Below are 25560 nucleotides of genomic sequence, written 5' to 3'. Positions count from 1 at the left end.
TGCTTCTCCTGGGTGTTCAACATTGTTTTCACTCGGAAGGTACATGTGTATTCGCCTTGTGTGTCGGACCTGGGTGGACTGTTTCGACTGCTACGTTCTAGTGCTTTCCCTGCTTTCTTGGCCACACAGCGTCCTCTACACGTCCACCTTCAGCGTCCCCAACACTTCAAGTACTTCCAACATCCCAACACTCCGAGTACTTCCAAGCTTCGACTCGTCTCTGTGCTCCCTTCGGCCGAGGGTCGGCGGATCATCTAATCACTTGGTCTTGACCCCCTTGTGGCCTCTTCTTCCCTTTAATGGGATCTACAGACATGAATCACTCAAGGCTGACCCGACTTCTTTTAAGGCAACGGCGCCAAAATGTTTACCGCTACAACTGGTAAATTAAATACAAGAAATAATAATGTACATGACAATGCATACCAGACACGGCAATAAAATGTATCTTTATTCGCACATGCAATTATTACAGAGAAGAAGACCAGTGATGGTCGGCCAAGGATTACAATAGATCCGACAATACCGTACTACTTCCTTGGCGGTACACGACATATTCAAAGGCTTCAACAATTGCCAAGAGGTACACAATCGTCAGCCAACCGACACATAACTACGTGAGAGTGACAACCCACTTAATACAATTAATTAATACATCGTCGGGTAACCAAAATTATCAAACATAGCAATATGCACTTTATGCCAACTATAGGGCCCAACTGCAGTGTATTTTAGAGTTAAAAGGATTCCTTGGGTTATGCAATTACTACACGAGGTTCATTAAGGGTTTCTCTCAATTGGCAACACCACTCACTGATCTAACTAAGAAAGGTGCATTCAGTTGGTCAAGCACGGCTCAAAACACATTTGATAAGCTCAAGCAGGTTATGAGTTCATGTCCACTACTAGTGTTACTTGATTTTTCTCAACCCTTTGTACTAGAGTGTGATGCATCAAGCGAGGGTATAGGAGCAGTTCTTTTGCAGAACAGACATCCGATTGCATATGAGAGCAGGAAGTTGAGAGATGTTGAGCGGTTCAATTCTACCTATGACAAGGAGGAGTTGGCAATGATGCATGCATTGGTCAAGTTTCACCTGAATCTTGTGGGTGGGAAGTTTGTGATCAAGATAGATCATAATAGTTTGAGATACTTCCTAGAGCAAAAGGATCTGAATGAGCGTCAGCAAAAGTGGGTGAGTAAGATTCAGGCCTGTGACTTCAATATTGAGTATGTGAAGAGGAAGAAGAACGTGGTGGCAAATGAAACATCTAGGAAACCTACATTTTGCTCCTTATCGACCATGTTAGCTAATTGTAAGAATCAACTTGTGAGTATTCCAAGAATTTATTTGTGTGTGAGCTTATTGATGGCAAGTTACAAGACGGCAAGTAGAAGGAGATTGACAACATAATTTATTACAAAGATAGAATTTTTCTAGTGCCTGAATCAAAAATGAAGAGCAAGATTTTGAAGATTGTTCACAATACTCCATTAGCAGGGCATCTAGGTTTCTTCAAAACCTACAAGCAGGCCAGAGAAACTTTCGTGGAAGGGGCTTAAGAATGACGTATCCCAGTATGTCAGAGAGTGTGTGACTTGTCAGCAAAACAAGTCCGAGCATACTTTCCCTGCAAGGTTACTACAGTCATTATCCATCCTTGAGCAAAACTGGAATGGTATATCGATGGATTTTATTATAGGTCTACCATGGGTACAAAGCAAAGATTGCACATTCATTGTAGTTGACAGGTTGACGAAATATGCTCATTTCTTTGCTATTTCCACATATTACAAGGCACCACAATTGGCAGATCTATTTTTCAAAGAAGTATTCAGGTTGCATGGGCCACCAAGGAATATTGTCAGCAATCGAGACAACCAATTCCTTAGTATATTCTACTAGGAGTTGTTCAGGTTGGCTGGTACTAAATTGACTCCCGGCATGAGTTACCATCCTCAGACAGATGGATAGACTGAGATCATGAATAAGTGGATGGAGGGATACCTATGCAATTGCATGGCAAGACAGCAGAAGGCTTGCGTCAAATGGTTACATTTGGGGGAACATTGCTATAATATGACCTATCATATGTCAATAGGCATGTTACCTTTCAGAGCTTTGTACATATATGATGCTATGTCTTTCGTAGATTTAGTTTTTTATGATAGCAAAAAGCCAAAGGCAAAAGACTTGATCCAAGATAGTCAAGGTATCCTTAGGACATTGAAGGAGAATCTACATCATGCACAAAATCAGTATAAGTTGTATGCCAACAAACACAGGATACAGATGATTTTTGAAGTTGATGATTGAGTATTCTTGCACTCGCAAGCGTAAACGCAGTCTAATATAAAACGAAGTGGTGCAGAAAAGTTGAAGCCTAGATTTTATGGACCGTACAAGATCATCGTGCGTATTGGTGAGGAAGCATATGAAATAGAGTTGCCTGAAGGCAGAAAAATCCATAATGTGTTCCACATTTCTTGTCTAAAAAAATTGTAGGACAGCACACTACTCCATCTCTGGAGCTTCCAACCTTGGATGAGGAACGTAAACTAATTTTGGTACCAAAATCCATTTTAGATGTGCAAGAACGCAGGTTATGAGTAGAGTGATAAAGCAATACCTAATCAAATGGAAGAACTTACCTTACAAGGATGCCACTTGGGAGAGTGAGATGATACTACAGCACCCTGATTTGCATTTGCTTCAGGGCAAGCAATGCTGAGAAGGGGGGACTATGATGTCCCCTATATAAACTTGAGAAAACTCAAATTAATTAATAAACAATTAAGCGGCTCCATTTTATTTATAAGCCATTAATTATTAAGTGATTAAATAATAAAGTGACTTGTTAAGTCACTAATAAAATTGTTAATTCTAATGAGAAATGCAGTTGACCTGTCGACGGTTTCATTTTCCTTTCAAAAGGTGGTGAAGGAGGTTGAGGGGATATATGCATAAGAAGTCGATTACATTAAGTTTGACAAAATGCTTTGAGGACGACACCCTTCAAACAACTAGAATCTGGACGGAAATCCAGTATCTCCATAGTAGAAAGAAAAGCATTTGTTTGAAAGATTGGATTTAAGCTTGTGATAGGAGAACACGGTAATGGGGATTTATCGTCCCCAATCTCTCCATTGTAGAAAGAAAAGCATTTGTTTGAAAGATTGGATTTAGGCTTGTGGTAGGAGAACACGGCAATGGGGATTTATCGTCTAATGCTTATGTATGGTGATGGGCACAAAACCTATCGCTAATGAACACACGGACCAGTTGTGGTTGACAACTATGAGAGATCATGGCAATGCGATGACCGAAGGTTCTAAAGAGTCGATTAGAAATTTTGAATGGTTTGACATATGAATGGATAGGGCAAATCATGGAACTTGAAGAGCAATGTTTGTTACTAGTAAAGAGTCGGAAAACTAAGGAATTGATACTACTAATAATCATGCCTCGCCAATAAAGTTTTAGCATGAATACATAATTACAACTGCGATATCTACATTGCTTGGGCCAAGGTGATATCTATTCTGACATCGGAAATCCAATTAAGTGGATTGGAGGAGTAACAGGTTGATCAGTTGATCCCGTGTGTTGAGTTTGCAACATCGGGGATTATAACTCATTGTCATCGAGATATTTGGTAGAGCTGTATGGTGTGTTCCTAGCCACGAGACGCACTACAGGTTGCTAGATCACCTTCATCCGGTTATTGCACACTGGATTGCCAGAAGGTTATTTTGCATCATCCGTGCTACCATAATGTGAGTGCTCAAGTTGATTGAAACAAATAACATCATACATGTTGGACAAGAATTCTGATTATAAGTTCTCTGTACGTGTCTCTACAGATTGCTGAAATATAAGGTGCACAAATAAGTCTTTCTGTGTAGAGGTTACTGTGTTATTAAGTTTGAAATTAGGAGTAGTTGTGTAAACATTTGCATTGCATTCAAGTCGGATTAGTCTGTGGAGCTATCTGAAACAAACCAAACAATAGGAAAGCTCAAACTCAACATATATTTCTATGCAATCTAAACTTTACCTGACCTATCAAAGGAGTGTCGAAATGAGTCTCTAAGTCCCATCTGGCTGAGATCATTACACTCTGCACATCTGTAATTTGAGTTTACTGCTACCTCGCTAAAGATCCTTGACCTCACAGTAGCACAAACTTCCTGAGACTCATAATACTGATATATATATTGCTAGGATTATAAGACTTGTGAATTCCAAATGCAAGCATGGTATGTCCATTTCTTTTGTGATAACCTAAGTTGCCGGTACGCGTACGGGCACGGGTACGGGTACGTGGGTACGGTACGCCGGTACGGCAATTTTTGGGGGGGTTTGGGTACGTCTGGGTACGTCCGTACAAAAAGATATAAAAATCATAAATATATACACATACGGGTGAATTTGGATTGGTTTTGAAAGTCCGTTGAGGAATAGAGCTAGCAGTGGTTGCCATTATGCTATCTACATCAAATTAAAAAATAATTATTAACATTTAATATTAAACAATAAATTATAGATGTTAAATATTTATATTTAATTTAAAGTGAAAGTGAAATTATTATAATTATGAAAGTAACCTATAACAATATTTAAATATTTACAAACTTTAATAATGAAAGTAACCTATAATTAAAATTTAATTATGAAAGTAACTTATAATTAAATATTTAACTTTTATTTAATGTGAAAATAAAATATTAGTTACACAATAAAAAAATATTCATATTTAAAATAATAGTACTATAGATTAAAATTAAATATTATATTTAATTTTGATTTGTATTATTAATAATTATTATTTTAACTATTTTGTAATTAATATTTTATTTTCACAGAAATAAAAAATAAATATTTAATATTTATTATTTGTATAAAATTATAAATTAATATATAAATCATAAATTAATAAATTTATATCAAGGCTCCATTTATTTTGTTTAAAATACAAAATAAAAATAAAAATACAAATTATAAATAAAAAATACAAAGAATACATAAACAAAACTATAGAAAATAAATATAAACAAAATAAATCGACGAAATAAAAATACAAACAAGACATCACCAATACTATAGAAACAAATTAAAAAAAAATTATTTCAGTTGGCTGTGTGCGTGTGCCCGTGTGCGTGTGTCGTCGCTCCCTCGCTAGTCTACCTCTATGTCGTCTACCTCTGTGCTGGTCTACCTCTGTTCCGTCTACCTCTGTGCTGGTTTACCTCTGTGTCGTCACTGGTTTTCTCTGCTGAAGACAAGTGCGTCGTGCCATTTTCTCCGCCGAAGACAAGTGAAATGCGTTAAGTCAATGAATAACCCCTCGTGCGTGACACAAATTCATCAAAAAAACTCCATGGAATCGCCATGTCGACCTCAGATTCGTCGGGATTCGTGGGTCAAAATGGGGATACGTTTCAGGAGCAAAAAAGAGGAACCCTGTCTGATTCCACAGGGATTCCAAGTCGAATCCGAATCCGACACGTACCGTACCCGGATTTGGGGGAAAACTTGGAGGTACCGGTAACTTAGGTGATAACGAAAAAAATAGAGTGAGAGGTTGTGTGTCTAATCATTAGGTCACTTGGGCCTTAAACTATCCATATGACCTTCACAACACTAATTTGACTTCCCCATTCCACTTTTAACTCAGTCTCATTATAAATTTTTATTTTTTCTTAAAAAGCTGATTATTTATGTGCATGGACAAGATATTGTTTAATTTGTGAGAATTGTGGGCATAATAGGAACTGATGAAGGGTTTGGCTTTCTTTTATCAAATTTTCAGACCTTTAGAAGAGGTGAATGGAAGAAACACTAAAACCTTTTCATCATTTTTTCTTCCTCCTCTCCTCTTATCTCCTTTATTTTATCCACTTACAGACTCTAAAATCTAAACTAAATCAACCCCTACAATTTTAAATTTTTTTGTTTTATTTCCTATACTTTTTAACTGAATTCTATATTTCAATCCTTTTCTTCTGTATTCCTCTTTTTATTGTACATTTTCAAAGTTTTAAAATGTGGAAGCCACATAGAAAAGAGACTCCCAGGAAGCATTATATTTTGGGTATGAAGGGTAGATATTTTACAAGTACTGTGGTGATAAGTTTATAGGAGGCAATATTTATTACACATTTTTTCAGCTTAAAATTTTTTCAAATTCAAACGTGTCTACATAGTCATTTTTTGGAAGTGTACCCATCAAATATAACTTTCCATTTGGCAACTTGTATATGACTGTTTGCCCATCCCAAGTCACCATTCATCTGGCAACCCATATATGTTCACACTATCATACCTCACAAGGGCACAGTTAGTAAGCCTCTTAGAGCATGGGTAGACTTCAGACATGCTTCTCTTAGTTTGAAGTAGGAAGCTCATTTTGTTTAATAGAAGGCATTATTCTTTTGTAATATTTTTAATCCTATTTTATGAATCTAACTGTATTTTATATATGGAAGGGTTTCTTTTGACACAATTAGTCTTCGAAGATTTGACCCATTTTAAATGTCCAATGTACAAAAATTATCAAACCTTAAACTGTTTGCTCTCCTTCTCCTAGTCCTTTGTCTTTTCTTGCTGCTCAAATAAAATTCCGGTGTCAAAAGCAGGATACTATCAGATTCAACATAGTGTAAGTGTTTTTTGGTCTTTTGTTACCATACTATGTCATCCAAAATGAAGCAGAACCAGAGGAACAACTCCAATTGCATCTAACATGGAACTTATATAATGGAGATATCACAGTATAAAATTTTATTTTGGATTATAATGGACTCTTCTACAAAAATTATTAAATAATATTTTGTAGACTTCTGTTTTTTTTGAAAATAAGAAATTAAAAACATACATTTATAAAGTTTATTAAATTTCTACTCCGTCCTATGGCCAAAAAAAACAATTGGTATCCCCTTTTTGTAGGCATAGAATTCTTTGGAAACAAGATCCATCTCGTCCTTGGTCACTTGAACACAACACTTCCACACACCAACCAAACACCTTCAGCAACAGATTTTGAACAAACTCTTCAACAACCTACTAGTCATACTCTGCCCATTCTATTCATCCTTCTTGTTCTTATGCGCCTCGCCTTAGGGTTTCTTTGGCAGCTCTACAAGTATTGTGACCCATTATTTCTCCTACCATTACCCTATCCGTAGACTAGTTTTTGTAGGTAATCCTTGATAGAAAACTTTCCACTTGAAGACTCAACCCAAGCAACTCTTAGCTATTTGGGTCCTTTGTTGGATACTTGCTGTACAAATGCTTTCCTTGCATCAAAGACAAATTTTTTAAATCCGTGGCTCTTCTTGTACTTTAACAGCCCGTTATAGCCTATATCTCTTGTTTTAGTTTGCCCCAACTATACAAATAGATCAAAGTTGTCCCTCCAAATCTCAAGTAGTCTTCCCAAGGTCCTTGCTAAGTCAACCAACTTTCTTGGCTTTGGAATTTCCCTTCTTTGCTACTATCCTACCTTGACCGACCTAAACATCAATTTTTGTCTTGGCTTCACTCATTCCCAATCACCTTGCATTACACAACTTTGGGATCTAGTTCTAAAAAAATTGTTGAACATAGTTGTAGCTAGCATCCAACTACCATCTCCAAAAACACACAACTTGATCCTTCACAACATCCCAACTTGGACCCTTGTTTTTGTATCCTTGTAAACGGTAAACATAATAATAGACATTGTACACTGACTATAGTTCACATTATTGAAAACTAAAATTCAAGATAGCTATATTTTATCACCAGAATTGACCAACACAGATGCACTAATCTTTGCACATAGCTGGGTTAATAGAAAATAACTGAGCTCTTTCACTTGAGTACAAAGACACATATAATCTTAATCACTGTCTAAGCCTCAAAAGCACATCAAAGTTTCTCACACAGCATTTTTTTACAGCAAGCAGACAAAAGACAATGTAAAGTCCTTACGAGCACAAGCGCGAACTATTGAGTTCACATAATCAGCTTTTCTTGCAAACACATTATGCCGTGGTTCCATGTACTCCATGTTGGCTGTATTATCTGCAACTAGAATATCTGTCTGGCACAGTTAAAAAAATGTTTTAGTTAGTTGGGATATAGATAGACAATCTTATTTCCAACAATAATCGATATGGATTACAACATCCCCCAAAATAGCCATTACCTATTTTTATAGTGTAACTGATTAATTTTTTAAAAGATCAAACAACAAAGACAGATATAAACACAACTAGATTCACCTTCACAAAAGGACGATATGGATTAGGATAATAACATTCCAGAACAGCAATTGCAGCCTCTCGATATGCCACTTGCATTTTTACTTCTAGAGAAAACTCAACATGGTCCTCCAGACCTGTTTCGAATTCCCCTTCTTGCTGCAGAAAAAAAAAAAATTGAAACTGGCTCACCATATAGCCATAAAGAACAGAGAATCTTATGAAGTAAGAATACCAAAAGTTATACTATGTTTAGAAACTTTAAAAGTATCAATAAACAGTATATATTGATTTTAGAAAAATACTAACAATTTTATCTAAATGGTCACATAACACTTTTATATTTTAACTAGAGAATTTTTTATGGAACTAGATACCAACCCTGCTCATTGCCTCCACTAGGTCTTCCCTTTCAATAAAATCCTTGTCCTTCCGTACACACAAAATTCCAGCTTCATTCCTGGAAAACCACATCTCAATATATTCAAAATGACATTATAATCAACAAATGGAATTCAAAGAAAATTCTGACATAATTTACAAATAACTATCCAGACTTACAAAATATTTGCCAGCTCTGCTCCACTCGCATCTACTGTTTCTTCTGCAACTTCCTTCAGCAACTTCTCTTTTTCTTCTTCAGACCTAAAAGCCTTGTTCCTAGCATGAACCTGCATGCTTCACCAGATTAATCATTGATCACTTGATTTTCCTATTAATATTCCAACTACTTTCATATGTTAATCAAGCCAGTGAACAAATCTGAGCTTTTCAACTTAAGCATACCTTTAAGATTGCAAGCCTGCCTTCCTCTGTCGGCAATCCTACATTTATGATCTTGTCTATTCGACCTTTTCTCAGAAGTGCGGGATCTAATAGGTCCTTTCTGTTTGTAGCCCCCACTAGAAGAACCTGAGTCCCTAATCATATTAGTTATATATTTGTGCAAAATATCAAGAAACATTGAGTAAATAGTGCAAACCAAGAAAAACAAAAAGCAGAGGATACTGAAAACTTAGTCCCACTTGTTCTGTAGAAACTTTGAAGCCATCCAGCTCAGTGAGGATCTGCATCAGGCCTGCCTCCCTTTCTGCACCACCCTGAACCAAGAAAAAGCTTATCTGAGTTCCATGGCTATCATATCCAATATCACAAAGCAGTAGTTTTTATTGTAATATTCTATGCCCCATTTCAGTTATGCAGGTTCATATCAGTCATTGATGTCAAAGGGGGAGTAGTAAGTCAGGGGAAGCAACACTATTTCAGAGCAGTTTTGTTTTCAGTTTGGTTGCTGATGAAGTTGCCATCAATGACAAAGGGGGAGTTTGTTGAATATTTTGTCATTGATGTCTAAGGTTTGTTGAAAAGAGAAATGGAATGAAATACTAGTCAAGCTGCTGGTTACTCATCAAATTTCCATCAGCTACCTGGTTGTGTGCTTCAGCTACTTGGCTAATTGGTTGAGCTACTTGGTTGTGTGTTTGAGCTATGTAATGTCCCCATTTTAGCAGACTTGGATTTTGTGAGATTAGCCTATTATCCTGACCCTCGTAGGCTAATTTGTTGGATAGAGGGTCTTCTGAGGGTTGCATCTTCTCCAATGTGCAGTGCGCTCTGATTTGGTTTTCGTTTGGCTTCATTTGGACTTCAATTGCCACACTTACTATTTATAGTAAGTCTGAAGTCATCGAGATGGACCCCTTACTATTTATAGCCGAGCAGTTGGTCACATGGGGAATTGCAGTTATGACTCCCATTTCAGACGGCTATGCGAGATGTTGAGTATTAATGGAGATATTAATATTTTAATCACCCATATTATAATTAAATAACTGTAAGTGTTATAATAAAATTATAACTTAACTTTATTATTGAGGGTCATGGCATCATTAAAAAGGGGGGCATTAATTAATTAATTATTGCACACTTACCAAGGCATACATTTAATGATTAATTAAGATGTTATATCATTTAATATCATTAAATGTAATTAAAGGCATTTATGGAGAAAATCGAAACCTTTTTGTGGAGAAATATATATATTGCTTTAAAAGAATTCGAATCATTCATTATTATGAATTGAAGATTGATGAATTTGTCAGGAGAGGAAGAAGCCGAGGGTTTCAGACTTTCAGCCATTGGAGAACGTGCAAATCTTCAGTGCGCAGCTGCTTTGAAGTAGTGAAATATCTACTGAATTGTGGCATTGAAGAGAGCTTCATTGTTCTAATTGTGCAGATTGGGAACAAAATTCACTGAGTTTCTTATCAGATTTTGAGGTCAATTAACAGTAGTATTGTGAGCAGCATATTTGAAGTTATTGGGAACAATTAAAGGCAGCCGTACAGCCCAGAAACCAGACCTTGTTGCTAGAAGGTGCAACCCTAGAGGTGGTGCGATTTTATGTATAAAGGCACAAGAAAATTCTGAAATTCATTGCTAGTGGGCATGAGGGTTAGAAGAGATCAAACACATCATTGGAGAGCATTTTGTCTGCAAACAAGGGCACTGGCACACACCCCTATGCTGGCCGTACACCCCAGCAACAGCAATCTGTCAATCATCATCATAATTTATCATGGCCAGCCAATATACGGGTATGATGTATTAGAACAGCTATTGAATAATTGAAGGAATACATAGTGCATTGGCAACTGTTAGTTTATTTGTTAGTTGCAGGCCAATTATTTGATAATATGTCCATATTCAAGGTGAGAGTGGTTTGCATGACAAGTGTTTGTGAAAATGACAGTTAGTTGTAGGTGCACATTTACATGTATAATTTCTTATATATGCATTTGAATTTTTTAAATGACCCAAATTAGTTGTATTTGCCTCTAGTTCTTTGCTTAGACATTGTAATGTTAATTTGCAAGCATTTGAACATCATTTGAAACCATTTCAAGCAAACAAAATCAGTCTGAAACAAATGACAGCAAAATAGAGGTTTCATGACAAGTGTTTGACGATATTCCTTGAGCATTTAAATCAGAAAATTTCAATCAGATTTAGCAAGGGATATCTCAAGCTACTAGGTTGCCTGGTTCAGCTGTTTGGGTGTCTGCTTGAGCTGGTTGCTTGTCCACTTCACCTGCCTGCCTGTCTACTTTCTTGTGCCAAGTCAGAAGTATCTGCCATGTCATCCTTTGAAGAGTGACTCTTCCAAATATGTCGATGAAAAGAGGCTCTGTTACTTCATTTATGGATGTCGTAGTCTCTTGAAAACAGTGGCTATGTTTAGTTTGCCTTCATCTCATATGCGGCAGAGATAAAGTTATGTTTGCCGTTTTTTAATTAAAACGATTTCTTTTTAGTGTGGCAACATAAGAGAGGGGGGCTGCTTCAAGCCTTTCTGACCGAACAGAAATTCTTTTAGAGAATACATGGGATAAAGCATTCTTAATTTATCGTGTTTTTTAGCATGAGTGGTGTTAATTTGAATCTTTTTGGACTGTCACGTTTTTAATTGGAGAGACTATTTTTTGAGTATGAATTGTTATTTGGTGACGACACATTTTTTATCTATCGCATTTTTTTGAGTTTATGCTGTGAGAATGTGTTGATCTGCATATGCGTATATCCTATAACAGACTGGAGGCATTATTATATAGCGGGTATGGTGTGAACTTTATTTGTGATACTACTCTTTCTTTTGTGAAGGATAATTTACACAAGTTTGATATATGATAGATCGTGGTTCTCTATATTAAAACACAGAAATTTATGGAGAAGATGTGTGACAACAATGAGAATACGAATTAGTGGGTACATGATGATGAGACTATTTTATTCTGTGTGATGGTCTAATTGATGCTACTTAAAAGGTGGTTGAGTGTATGCTGTTTCATGTGCTTGGAGGACTCTTAAAAAAATAAAATTTAAGTTCAACATTTGGTGTTAAAACTAAAGTTGGTGCTTCAGCTAGTCGGAGTTGGTGCTCTCAATGAATTGGTGCTCACTTGTGTAATCTGCATTGGTGCCTGTTGTGACGTTTCCACACAATGCCCCATCGCAAACAGGGACCCCCTCTTTTGCTGAATAAACCAAGTCTTTTGTGGTCAATATCATCTCCCAACCCTAAGGATTGAGCTGTCAATCTAGATTTTGACCTTTGGAGGTGATGAAATGCTAAGTATGGAATGGATTTTAAAGAGTATAGAGCCTTGACAGTTGTCGTCAAGTCAAGAATTAGGGTTTTGATGTATTGAGAAATGCACTATGCTTATTGCTTTATCCGTTGAACTTTTCATTTTGCTAACTATGAACTTGATTGATACTTGTACTTCATAATGTTTCCTTGTCTTTTTCAGGTACATTGCGAGGAGCAAGACTTTGGATGTTGAGAAGGGGACATCATTGAGCGGCTGATATCATCGTCCAAGGAAGAGATTGCAATGATAGAACAAAGAATGCACATGCAAAGGAATAGAGTGAAGGATATTTGGCTAAGTGTCAAGATAACCCTAAGTACTGATATGAAGAAATGAAGGAGAAACAACCAAAATTTAGCTCTCTAGGAAAAATCCTTCACAAATGTGGGTTTGTACTCCTGATAAAAATTCCTCCGCCGCCCCTAGAATGAAATTGAATAAAAATCCTTCATAGAGGTGAATTTGCGCTCATGGAAAATTCCTCCTCAGGGTCTTATTTACACTCAAGGAGGCAATTTGTGGTAGTGTCAGGATTCTCTCCTACTAACAACATTCTTCCCTAGCCTCTAATTTGCACTCTAAAAGTCAATACAAGGTTGCGAGCAGGTATTTCTTCCAAAGTGTGGAAAAGAAAATCTTTCAAAGGGCCTTCTAGTGAAATTTGAGTTCATTTCATGAACTTACTATTTTTAGTAAGTTCCATTGTGGCCCTGATTGGCCTAATTTTGGATTAAAACAAACAAACTATTTTTAATAGTGTCTATTTTTAGTAAGTTTCACTATGTCCCTGTTTGCCCTAATAACATGTTTGGAAGAGCTTACTATTTTTAGTAAGTCTATTTTTAGGTCTATCCTTAGCAACAAGTGAAGCACTGATCGCAGAAATATCCAGAGCATCCAATTCCAAATCTGGAAAGTGAATAAAGCACGCAGATGGTCGAATTTTGGCTATCAAAGATTCTCCTTCAAAATTAGAATCACCAAGGAACTATTCTTGGGCGCAAATCCCAAGAAGAGGAGGATTAATCCTTTTATCGAAAAATCGTCCTTTAGGCCTCAAGTGCGCCAGGAATCCATCCCTGGGCGCAAACCACATGAAGAGGAGGAATTGTCCTTTTATCCAAATTCCTCCTCCAAGCCTCAAGTGCGCCAAGGATGCCTCCTCGGGTGCAAATCCCAAGGCAAGGAGGATTTATCCTTGAGCTCAAAATTCCTCCTTCAAGCCCCATATGTGCCCAAGTCTCAAGATGGCATGAAATTTTACTAAGTGTTGAAACATCCTCCTTTAGCCTCCAAGTATGCCCAAGCATTCATGAAGTCATGGAAATTGAAAATTTGGTTGTGTTTGAAAATTCCTTCTCCAAGCTCCAAATACACCCATCTCCAAAATGTCAGAAAATGATAAAACATCAAGGATTCATCTATCCAATCCAAAGACAACATCAAGATGTCAAGAGGCATGGAGATCCAAGATGAGCAAATCCAGTTTATGACATCCAAATTCAAGTAGAAATCTAGTCTCAGGAAGTTCATGGAGGAATAATTTCAGTTCCAAACGTCCATGACATTCAAACTCCAAACATTCAGACTTCAAGGCAATCTAGTTCTGGCCCCAAGGATCCAAAGTTCAATTGCAAGTGAGAAGAAGAATTTACATCATCTTGAATTTCCTCTGAAAATCCACAATCAAAAGTTAGAAGGAAAAGACTCAAGGAACAATAGTCGTCAACAAAGAAAGATATTCCAAGAAGATGAATTCCTGAACCCAAGTACGTGAAAAGAAGAAAATGATAAAAAAAGAACAATTTCTGAAGAGTTGATCAAAGTTAAAACCTTGGTCTAAATGATGCGCTATGGGAATATAAACCATCACAATCAATCAAAATGGAATATTCTTCGTGATGAGTTACCGGGTCGACAAGGCATCCAACATGTTGAGGTGACGCCTCGTCACCTTCTCCGACCAATCAAATGTCTCCCAACCGTCATGACAAGATTCATTGCATTTGCAGCAAAGGAAAGGGATAGTGGGTGCCCTATTTTGGGCAATGAGCTATTAAATGCTTAGTGGATGTGCTATTCTAAGTGATGGGCTATTAAATGCATAGTGGGTGTAATGCCTCATTGATGACTGAGACCCACTACCTAGCGCCACATAGATCATTTTTGGGTCAAACCCTAATTAGGGTTCCATCTTGTCATCTTGGCCCTTGATTTCAAATCAATCTTGGTCGTTCATTTGTGGGATGGTCTCTATAAAAGGCCCATGCCTTCTCATTTATAATTCATTATAAATAGTTAGCTCATTAGAAGGAAGTAGAGAGCTCTTACTCCTTAGAGTAAAAGTAGAGTAGGAGAAGAAGAAGACATTGATGTAAGACTTGGAGAAATAAAATTTGATTTCATTGAAGATAGGGTGGATTCATGTTTATTTCAACTTGTTGCATGGTGTTCTTCCAATTTCTCAATTGTTAGATGAAGTACTTTGGTTTTAATGGAGAATGTGATGGTGTTTGATGAATTTCCATGGCTCATACTTTTTGCATCTTATTGATCATAAGTTGTAGTGTAAAGTTACCTTAAGCCTTTTATTTGGATGCTTAACTTCAATCATTGAATGTACATTGTTCATTATGATATGAAAATATTTTGCATAACCCTTGGAAGATTGCACCGGTCCTGTGGAGTTGTTGCTAAGCTTGGTGAAGTAGAACTTGGTTTATTTGAAATTCATCCATTAGAGCACTATCCATTGATATCATTGTCCTTAGGAGTAGATTTAGATCCTTCTAACCCTTTCCCCTTTAATTTCAGTTCATTCCAATTCAATTCCTTCTAAGCAGAAGCATCACAGAATTGCTATATCCGATGATGAAGTTCCAACTAGCATTGTTGAAGAAGTGAAGAACGATTCAAACGTAAGTCCCTTTGTGTTACCAGCATATCACAATGACCATTGAGCTTATCCACACATCAAGACCTGATAGAGAAGAACCATGGAGCTACCTATATGATATTTCGCAATCCTAGCATACATGGGATTTGCTCAAGAGAGGATAAGATACCTTCGTATTTTATTTGTGTTAGTATGGTCATGAAACACCCATCACCAGCGCCCATTTTTGTTGATAAAAGCTATTGATTTGTCGTGCTTTTTTTACCCGAAAGGGTTTTCCAAGTGAAAATTGGTGTTCTCCTTGTTGATGTTTGCTCTATCTTTCTTTTATGTAGTTTCATGTGTTTAAAAGTTTTAAAATATGGATTTACCCCCGCACCCCACCACACCCCCCCCCTCCCCCCTCGCCCCCCCTCCCCTCTTAGTTCTTTCTATGTGCTTTTTAGTTACCATAATTTGTTTCCTTGAGACTTTACACAGCTTAGAATTCGTACTGATCTCTTAGAGATAATAGGTTTTTGTTCATGTCATAGACACACTAAACATTCTTCAATATATAATTTACGCCATTATTCAATGACACCCAAACATTTCTACATCATTTTTCAAAATGAGTCCAACCATCTTCATAGGACCATGCAAATCAACAACTACTAAATCTAAAACCCCTTTGACTCACCGTACCTTATCAATGTGAAATTGATGCCGACTTTCTTTGCCCATTTGAGAACCTATGTATATAGTCTGACTTTCCTAAATAAATAGAAGCCCATCCACCATATTAGTCTTAGTAAGCATAGACAAATACTAATAATTCAAGTGACCATACCTTTCATGCCAAAGTTTACTTGTACTCTCAAAAGCTACAAATGCATGTGCTTTTGCTACTTTGGGATCAACCAATTATGTAATCCCTTTTCACCAATTCCAACAACAATGTCTTTGTTATGTTGAGGAGTAGCTACAATACAGGTGTTTTCTTGAAACATTACACAAAGATTAGGATTCTTAGAGATATCACTTATAGATAGCAGTATTTTAATCAAGTCAGCAACATACTGAACATTCTTACATGTCTAATTTACACGATTACTCAATGTCACCTAAAAATCACCATGTCCTTTTACAAAGTCAGTGTGACCAACACCCAAAGTAATAGATTCTTTACTACTCTTATCCTCAATAAAAATTACATACCAATCTTTGAGACACTTATAGTGTTGAGTGTTGATTTATAGCTAGGTCGGATTCCTAGCTTGGGCCGACCTAGCTCTCTAAATTGGCCTTTTGGCCTTAGCAATTTGTCATCGTGTTGATTGGGCCCTATTTGGGCGATTTATGTTAAACACATATGTAGCGTGCTATGACTTGCATGTATAACATGTAAACATTATGTAAAATATGGCTTGGCACCAAAATTATGTAACTTGTAAATAGGTCACGACCTATACTTGTAACTTGTAAAATGAAATTATTTGTTTATATTTTGGCGGGAATTTTCATATGGCCGACCTAGCAAAGTTAAGGCATTGTAAATCATATAAAGTCAAGGCAAGTTGAAGCCTTTCACATAGATTAGAATTATCTTGAAGATCAGAGAGTCCTTCTGCAATATCAGCGAATCTTCCTTGGAGGTCAGCAAATCTATCCAAGGCTCAGCAAATACATATTGAAGGACAGCAACCATATCTTGAGATCTGCGAAATGCTTAAGACAAGCAATCAGCAGAGCAGCAATCAGACATTGGAAATCAGCAGCGAATGTGATCTCAGTTGGGTGAGTTCATCCAATGTGCAACTCTGGAGACCTCTGATCAAGTATTCCCTACTTGGTGGTGAATTCTAAGTAAAGGATATCTGCCCTAGAGACTGCCCTATATGTGATTGGGATTTGGTCAAGTTCTGATCAGAACTTGTAATTCAGATAAGTTGATTTTCTCAAGCCCTAGGTGGGTGTACTTGTAATTAGTTACATTCTGACATTAATATAATCAGATCTGAATAGTGTTGCTGGGTTTTTCCTCCAAGAGGGAGGTTTTTCCAGGGTATTGTTGTGTTCTTGTGTGTTGCTCTTATGCTATGATGTGTTGCATTCTCAGTTTTTGTTATTTACTTTCAGTCTGATTACTAAAATTAACATTGAGATGCACCAAAGTCAAAATATCAAATTGTAGAGCTCAATAGATTGGTTCTATGATGCCATAGAAGCAAAGTCATATGTTGCTCCTTGTTCATCCTCAAAAATATTGCATATTGTAACTTCTTTTGACAACTTGCAAGATCTTGTTGTCACTACCAAGTTACCAGCAATCTATTTTGAGTGTCTGTTGGTAAACAGATTTATCACTGTGAAAATAGTACGATTTGCCCAATGGAAAAAGTGACAAGCTCTTTGCAACAGTTGGATAGGCCACTCACAAACCGCAATCTTCCTTTGCATTTGAGAGGGGCAGCTCCCTCGTATGATTGGGAGGGGTTAGGATTTTCGATCTACTTTAACTCAAAATGATTGAAAATGCTTTAAAACATTAAAAGAAACCCTTAACAACAAATGTACAAGTGCTCTTGAGGTTTCACAAACAGGTTATGACTTTACTCCACCATTACAGATCAAAGACTACGCATAAGACACCTCGTGATGAAACATGATTTATATCTAACACATGCACTTCAAAGATACGAAAGAAGGATATGCTATAGTAAAACTATTCAACCTTGACCGTTGTCATTACGAAATTGGGATTAAAGATCACAAAGATGTCATCAACATTATCATATGACAAGTTAACAACAAAGAACACTTAACGCCATGAAACACCTCCAAAAATGTTTTGCATTCATTTTGCAGAGTTCTACAACTCAAAATTCTTGTTCTCCCAAAAACTCATAAAAGCCAAAAAGTCCTTTACAATGCTATGAAATCTCATTATATAGATTTCATAAAATAACCACTTTTCATTTGCAACTACCTTTCGTTTTTGGGTTAATAACTAAATCGTTTTTGCATAAATGGGATCAAGTTATTAAACTTTGAATTTTCGCGCAAAAAGGATTAAGTTACTAACTATTACATTTTTGCACAAAAAGAGTCAACCACTTAACTTTGACTAAAATGTGACAAAAGGTCACAATTACAAAAATAAAGCCACAAACTATAACAAGTGACATTTTACAGCTAATTACAATGAGGAAAGCATACAATGAAAAAATCCAAAATTATGTCTCAATGTTGCTTTCAGCACCTCCTAAAGAAGCATCCTGATTTATGGTTTGCTCTTGCCAAACTGAAGAGTTAGCTTTGAAGTCTCTGTATGACTTAAGGGCCTCCATCATAGATTTGTACCTAGAAATAACCACGTTATTCATTTTTAGCTTGAACGTGGCTTGATTATCCTGGATGTCAAGTAATTCTTGATGATAACTGGATAAATTGCAAGCATCCAAAGTGACTGAAATAACACTCAACCTCTTCATAACATCAGCACCAGAAACCTATTTGTTTGCCAACTCTGCATTGATTTTGTCATCAAACTAACTCAAGGGAGTTTAAGCATCTGTTTACTGAAAATTATCTTTCACTAATACATTTACAACGATGATCATGAGATCATCCTGTATTTTCATTTTTATCTGCTCACAATTTGTCAAAAACTTCTCATACTTGTTGAAGTGTGTTTTATGCACATGCAAGCATCAGAATAAAATACCAAAGTACTTTACCCTCTCTTGAAAAAAATCACCTCAAATGCTAAGGGTAAGATCAACTAAAATGATTCCAAGGTTTCTATAGTCAAGTCTTGACAAGTGGGTAACTCAATGGTCGATGTAAATTGTTGTTTTCACTTGGGGACTTACACAATTGTTCATATCAACTTTGTTTATCATGAATGTGGAATAGGTGTGTTGATAACTTAGGATTTAACAATGAAGCTCTTGAAACTACTCTAACAAGAATTTTCTAAAAAAATGGCAAAAGGAAATAGGGTTGAGGAATTCTATTCTAAAGCCTAGAATGCAAGAAGTGATGAACAAATTCAGTGGAATCAAAACTAGGCAAGGTTACACCATCAAGTCAAACAGCTTGACACAAGCTTAGTGCAATCATCTAAGGTGTATTTCATAGATTTTCAAATTATCATCATCAAACATTAATACCATTCAAGTTAATGCATTACAATGGACGTATAATAATTGAAGTTAAGCTTGCATAAACTTCCAGTTGACCACGCAAGGCACACGTACAATCAGAAAGAGGCTAGTGGTATGGAAAAATGGATTCCACACAAAGACATTCAACAAAATTCGTTCATTAAATCTAACAAACTTGAAAGCAAATTCTAATCTAACTTGGAGGAATTGAGAACCTTGAATGCAAGACAACACTAAAACAAAAATCACCATCAATTCGAACAATGATTTATATTCAAATCTACAACATCTACCAAGAATTCTCAAAAATCTCTCTTAAAAATGAGAGGCATTGGGGTTTATATAGAGTCTCAAACAAAATGGATGGCCAAGATTCAATAAAAATGAAGGGCCAACATCATGCCAACACAGCCCTAGAGTTGCCCTAATTAGAGTTTACATTGTTAAATTTGGTGATCAGATTAGATAAAGACAATTCAAACACAAGTGCACAGAAATTACCCTGGGAAAACTTTCCTCTTGAAGGTGAAAAACCCAGCAATTGAACTCTTGAATGTATTACCAAAAAATGTCTTACTTACAAATGCTTCACACCTTGAAGCAATACAATAAGAGGATTCACTTTAGAATCTTTCAATAGGAGGTTCAATCTGCCTTATACACAAAATAATCTTCAACTGAAGAAGTCGAACTGCTGTAGATAGGTTACAATATGCAGAAGAGTATATCAAACTGCTGGAGACAATATTGCTGAAGATGGTATCCTTGATTTCCTGAGGTATATGCACTTCAATGATTACGATCTGCTAATGTTTTTGTCTGCTGATAATTCGAACTGATTGTGTGTATGATTTCGATTGCCTAGGAAGTGAAATGGAACCGAGATATATACCCACGCATTGGTAATGCTAACCAACACATCTCCTTTAAGAGTCGGACTTCTAATTAACAATCATAACTCTTCATTATGTTTAATCAACATGTCTTAGTTAAGGATCAGTTGCAATATAATTAACACATCTTAATTATTATTTGATAATAAACTCAATTCAACATTGGATCAACATTTGAATGACTACAGGCAAATCAATATGACTAAATTGTACAAGGCCGATAGGCCAATTAGACAATTTAGTTGTCTAAGTCAGCCCAGAAGAATACGACTGACGCTATTACATCAACACTCCCTCTTAGCTAGGGAGGAATCCTTCTTGATATCTGAGTCACATAGTGACATCCACCATGGCTACTACCACAGGGTGGATCCATCATGGCTACACCCATGAGTCGAAATACAAAAGAACACAACCACCATGGCTACACCCATGGATGGTGAAAGAATAGATATCACCTCACCATGACATCAACCATTATTGTGAGATCGACACCTCACAATGATGGTAAAATGCACAAGTGTTCATCATTGTGAAATCGTCACCTCACAATGAGATTCACCACACACAAGTACAAGTAAATCATCATGGACTCTCTCACGTGATGTTCTCATGGCATCACACATGACATCCACCATGACTCATCTCAGAGGGTGGATCCACCATGGCTCATCCCAAAGGGTGGAAATAAGGGCTTTCATCTTAAATCTCTCTCAAAGAGAAATGCATTAGCAAGAGCTTACAATTTAAACTTCTCTCTCAAAGAGAAGAATGCATTAGTATAAAATATAAATATATATCAATGATGTTGAGACTCAATCTCAGTTAGGGCTTCATTCTCCACCATACCAAGCTTATCTCGAAAGTATACAAGCTTTATTCTGGAAAGAGGCTTGGTGAGAATGCCTGTCGTTTGCTCATCAATACTAATGTATCTCAACTGAAAAGCATTTCTTTCCACCATGTCTCTAACATAGTGATACTTGATCTCTGCATGCTTTGTTCTGTCATGAAACACGAGATTGACAAAAAGCTTTATAAGACTTTTATTATCACAATGGATAATAGTAGGCTCTAAGGATTGCCAAAACAATCCTGCAAGAAGCTTCCGAAGCCACACTGCTTGTCGTGCACCCACACATGTTGCAATATACTCGGCTTCTGTAGAGCTTAGTGCCACTGAAGATTGTCTCCTACTGCACCAAGAAATCATGGAAGAACCCAAACTAAAACAGCAACCAAAGGTGCTTTTCCGATCAATGACACACCCTGCCCAATCAGAATCACTATATGCATGCAGCTTCAAAGTGCACTTACTCCATAGCAAATATCTGGTCTAGTATTGACTAGGTACATCAAAGACCCAATCATCTACCTATATAGTGTAGAATCCACCAGATCCAAAATACCTGCAGCCTCTCTTAACTTATGCAAGTTGGTCTTCATAGGTGTGGACATGGATTTACAATCTATCATACCAAATCTCTTTAGAATGTCAATGGTGTACTTCCCCTGACTCAAAATGATCCCATTAGATTTATGCCAAACTTCTAAATCTCTTTACAATGTCAATGGTGTACTTCCCTAACTCAGAATGATCCCATTAGATTTGTGCCAAACTTCTAACCCAAGGAAGTAGTGCAATAAACCAAGATCCTTCATCTCAAATTCAAAAGCTAACTCCTCCTTGCATTTGATAATAAGATTATCTTCTCCAGTGATAAGTAAGTCATCAACATAAAGAATTAGGATTAATACTTCCCCATTAATTACCTTGAAGTACAAGTTTGAATCTACATCATTCTTGGAGAAGCCCAAGCCTATCAGGTAACGATCAATCCTTTCGTACCAAGCACTTGGAGCCTGCTTAAGGCCATACAATGCCTTCTTCAGCTTGCAAACATAAGACTCCTTCCCATGTACCACAAATCCTTCAGGTTGATCAATATATACTTCTTCCTCAATTACACCATTTAGAAAAGCCATCTTTAAATCCATTTGGTGAATCTTCCATCCCTTAGATGCTACAATAGCAATGATGGTCCTAATTGAAGTATATTGGGCAACTGGAGCAAAGGTTTCCTCATAGTCAATTCGCTCCTTCTGAGAGAATCCTCTAGCCACAAAACTAGCCTTGTATTTCTCAATACTACCATCAACAACATGTTTGATCTTAAAGAGCCATTTAGAAGAAACAACAGATTTACCTTCCAATCTAGGTACAATGTCCCAAACATCATTCTTTAGAACTGATTGTTACTCTTCTGCCATGGTATCTTTACAAACCTGTTGACTAGTAGCTTCCTCAACACTGGTAGGTTCTGATTCAATGATTGACTCATCAATGCAAAATAGCTAGAGAATTTATGAGGTCTCTTACTTTTTCTAAATGTTCCTCTTGGAGTTGCAAAACTTTCAGCCACTTGCATCATTTTCCTCGCCCAAAAAGGTCATTTCTTACCAATCACAATGTCAGTAGGTCCATTAGTAGGTTTCAAAAACTCATTTGGATCATCATCTTCTTCAAGTTCATGAGTTTCCCTCTGAATCTCAGGAATATGGTCATCTTCCATATTTTGAGGAGGCTCTTGATCTTCATTGTCCATCTCATGGATGCTCTTGGATTTTCTAAATACAACATCCTCTTCAAATGTCACATCCCTACTTAATCAATTTCTGCCCTGGAATATAGATTCTGTAGGATTTTGATGTTTCACTATAGCCTACAAATATTCCCTTTTTGCCAGAAGGTTCCAACTTTGTCCTTTTATCTTTGGGTATATGTATATACACTTGACAACCAAAGATCCTCAAATGAATTATATCCGTCTTCACCCTTGTGAATGCTTCTTTGGGTGTCTTATTCTCCAAAATACGGTGAGGGCATCTATTTTGAACATAGAGAACAGTTCTAGAAGCCTCAGCCCAAAAAGAAGTTTGAAGATTTTGATCATGGATCATGGCTTTGGTTGCTTCCAATATAGTTCTATTTTTGCTTTCCACTACACCATTATGTTGAGAATTATAGGGAACACAAAACTCCCTCTTAATCCCAACTTCAATGCAAAAATTACAAAAGTTACCGGACATGTACTCTCCTCCATTATCGGATCTCAAGACTTTGATCCTCTTCCCGGATATGTTCTCTACTTGAGCTTTGAATTCCTTAAATCTCATAAGTACCTCTTCAAATTCTTTACTCTTCAAGAAATAGATCCAAGTCTTTCTCGAGTAGTCATCAATAAAAATAACATAATACAAGAAACCACTCAAGGACGCAACAGACATAGGACCACATAAATCTACTTTCACTAATATGAAATGTACCTTTAGTATTCTTACCCAATGCGCAACCTTTGCAAGTGCCTTCAGGCTCTGGGTTGAGTTTTGGAAGGCCTGTAACCATCTTCTCCATTGTAGGTAGTGCATGAAAGTGAAGGTGACCCAATCTTCTATGCCAAATCTCACAAGTACTTGATGAGTCATGAAGTAAAGCTTGAGGAGGATGAGTGCAAAGTCTGTAAAGACATCCATGACGAACTCCAATGACTTGAGCCGTCTTGATGTTTGATTTCTTTGGCCATGCAAGGACTTTGCCATCTACGAATGCAATTCGATATCCTTTATCTTCCAAGACTGATATGGAGACAAGATTTCGCTTAATTCTCGGAACGAATAGTACATCATTCAATTTCAAGGAAATGCCTGAATTTAAGTGAAGAGAGGAGGTCCCAACTCCTTTCACGGAGTAACTAGTATCATCTCCAATGATCACTTGTTCATTTGAATTTCTCTCCACCAAATCATTTAGATGTCCTCTAAATCCGGTAATGTGGTGAGATGCACCACTGTCAATTAACAAAGTATTGTAGTCGATAGGCATATTACTTGAAAGGGCTGAATAGAATATGAATCCATCTGAATCCTTTTGTGGAAGAGTCTCACCAACATCCGCAATGGAAGCTTGAGGCATAGGCCTAGTTAGACATTCCTTTGTGTAGTGACCATATTTATCACATCTAAAGCATTGGACTTTTGAAAGATTCCTCCTTTTGAATGTAGGAGCGCCATTAGATTCCCTATCTTTCTTCCTTTCTTGCCCTTCTTCTTTAAAGAGTGAGAGGCAATAACATGAATATCTTCATTTGTAGAGCTTTGCCAATGCCTCTCATAGCCAATCTTCACTCTTCTTGAATGCAGTCTGTCGTCAATTGATCAAACTTAGGGAGTTTTGATCTTGTGCTTATCCCTTGTATAAATGACTCCAATGATAAAGGAAGACCATTAAGTGCCAACATGGATAATTCTTTGTTATCTATAGTGTGTCCAATGGTAAAGATTTGATCTCTCGATTCGGTAATCGTCATGAAGTATGAGATGATTGATTCTCCTTTCGTCATCTTAATGTGGTGAAGTTGCTCCTTTAATGCAAGAGCTCGACTCGTGTTGTGTATCTCATACATCTCCTCTAATGTCTTGAACATGTCGTATGTCGTTGTCAACTTGGAGATGATTGACACAATGTGATCTTTCAACAAGTCAACCAACATTTTCTTTGCTTTGGTGTTCTTTCTCCTCCATTGAAGCTTCTCATCTTCTTCGGTTGGTTCCCGTACCACTTTCTCCATGAATTCGTTTAATTCGTTTCCTCCAAGGCAAGCATAACTCTAAACTTCCAAAAGACGAATTTTGATGCACCCTCAAGTCTATCTTCAACTTTAAGTTCATTCACCATCTCAACGTTGATAGATGTAATCAAACTCGAAGGCAATAATGGAGGATAACCCTGTTGAGACATGGACCAGCTAGGACTTGAACCTAGGACCTTCCATACACTGTTGGAGTGCTCTACCACTGAGCTACTAGCCCCTCTTGGACCAGTCCATCGTCGGTTCGGGTGTGGCTTATTTCCAACACCAACATACCCCCTTAAGCCACACCTCTCGTGTGCATGGGGCTCCTAGACAGAACCTGGCTCTGATACCATGTTGAGACATGGACCAGCTAGGACTTGAACCTAGGACCTTCCATATGCTGTTGGAGTGCTCTACGACTGAGCTACTGGCCCCTCTTGGACCAATCCATCGTCAGTTCGGGTGTGGCTTATTTCCAACACCAACAAACCCTGCTTCTATGAATTGTTTACCCCCTCGGGTGAATAACTTAAAGTCCACAGATAAAGCACGTAATGCAGAATAATAATGCCATAGATATCAGGTCAAAT

General features: G+C 37.1%; 1 protein-coding gene across 2 annotated transcripts in view; it reads right to left on the bottom strand.

The window, feature by feature from the left end:
• LOC131057366 (probable inactive ATP-dependent zinc metalloprotease FTSHI 4, chloroplastic) overlaps positions 1–25560 on the bottom strand; it is a 205404-nt gene that overhangs the window by 28124 nt on the left and 151720 nt on the right. For both annotated transcript variants that reach the window (XM_057991512.2, XM_057991511.2), the window contains exons 6-11: positions 9274–9348; positions 9035–9160; positions 8810–8919; positions 8630–8708; positions 8270–8407; positions 7977–8088 (exon numbers count right to left, since the gene is read on the bottom strand). In XM_057991512.2, the coding sequence (XP_057847495.2) occupies positions 7977–8088; positions 8270–8407; positions 8630–8708; positions 8810–8919; positions 9035–9160; positions 9274–9348 (640 nt within the window). The remainder of the gene's footprint in view (positions 1–7976; positions 8089–8269; positions 8408–8629; positions 8709–8809; positions 8920–9034; positions 9161–9273; positions 9349–25560) is intronic.

Source organism: Cryptomeria japonica, chromosome 5, assembly GCF_030272615.1.
Source record: "Cryptomeria japonica chromosome 5, Sugi_1.0, whole genome shotgun sequence".
Taxonomy (NCBI): Eukaryota; Viridiplantae; Streptophyta; class Pinopsida; order Cupressales; family Cupressaceae; genus Cryptomeria; species Cryptomeria japonica.
This window is presented reverse-complemented; position numbering and strand designations above follow the sequence as displayed.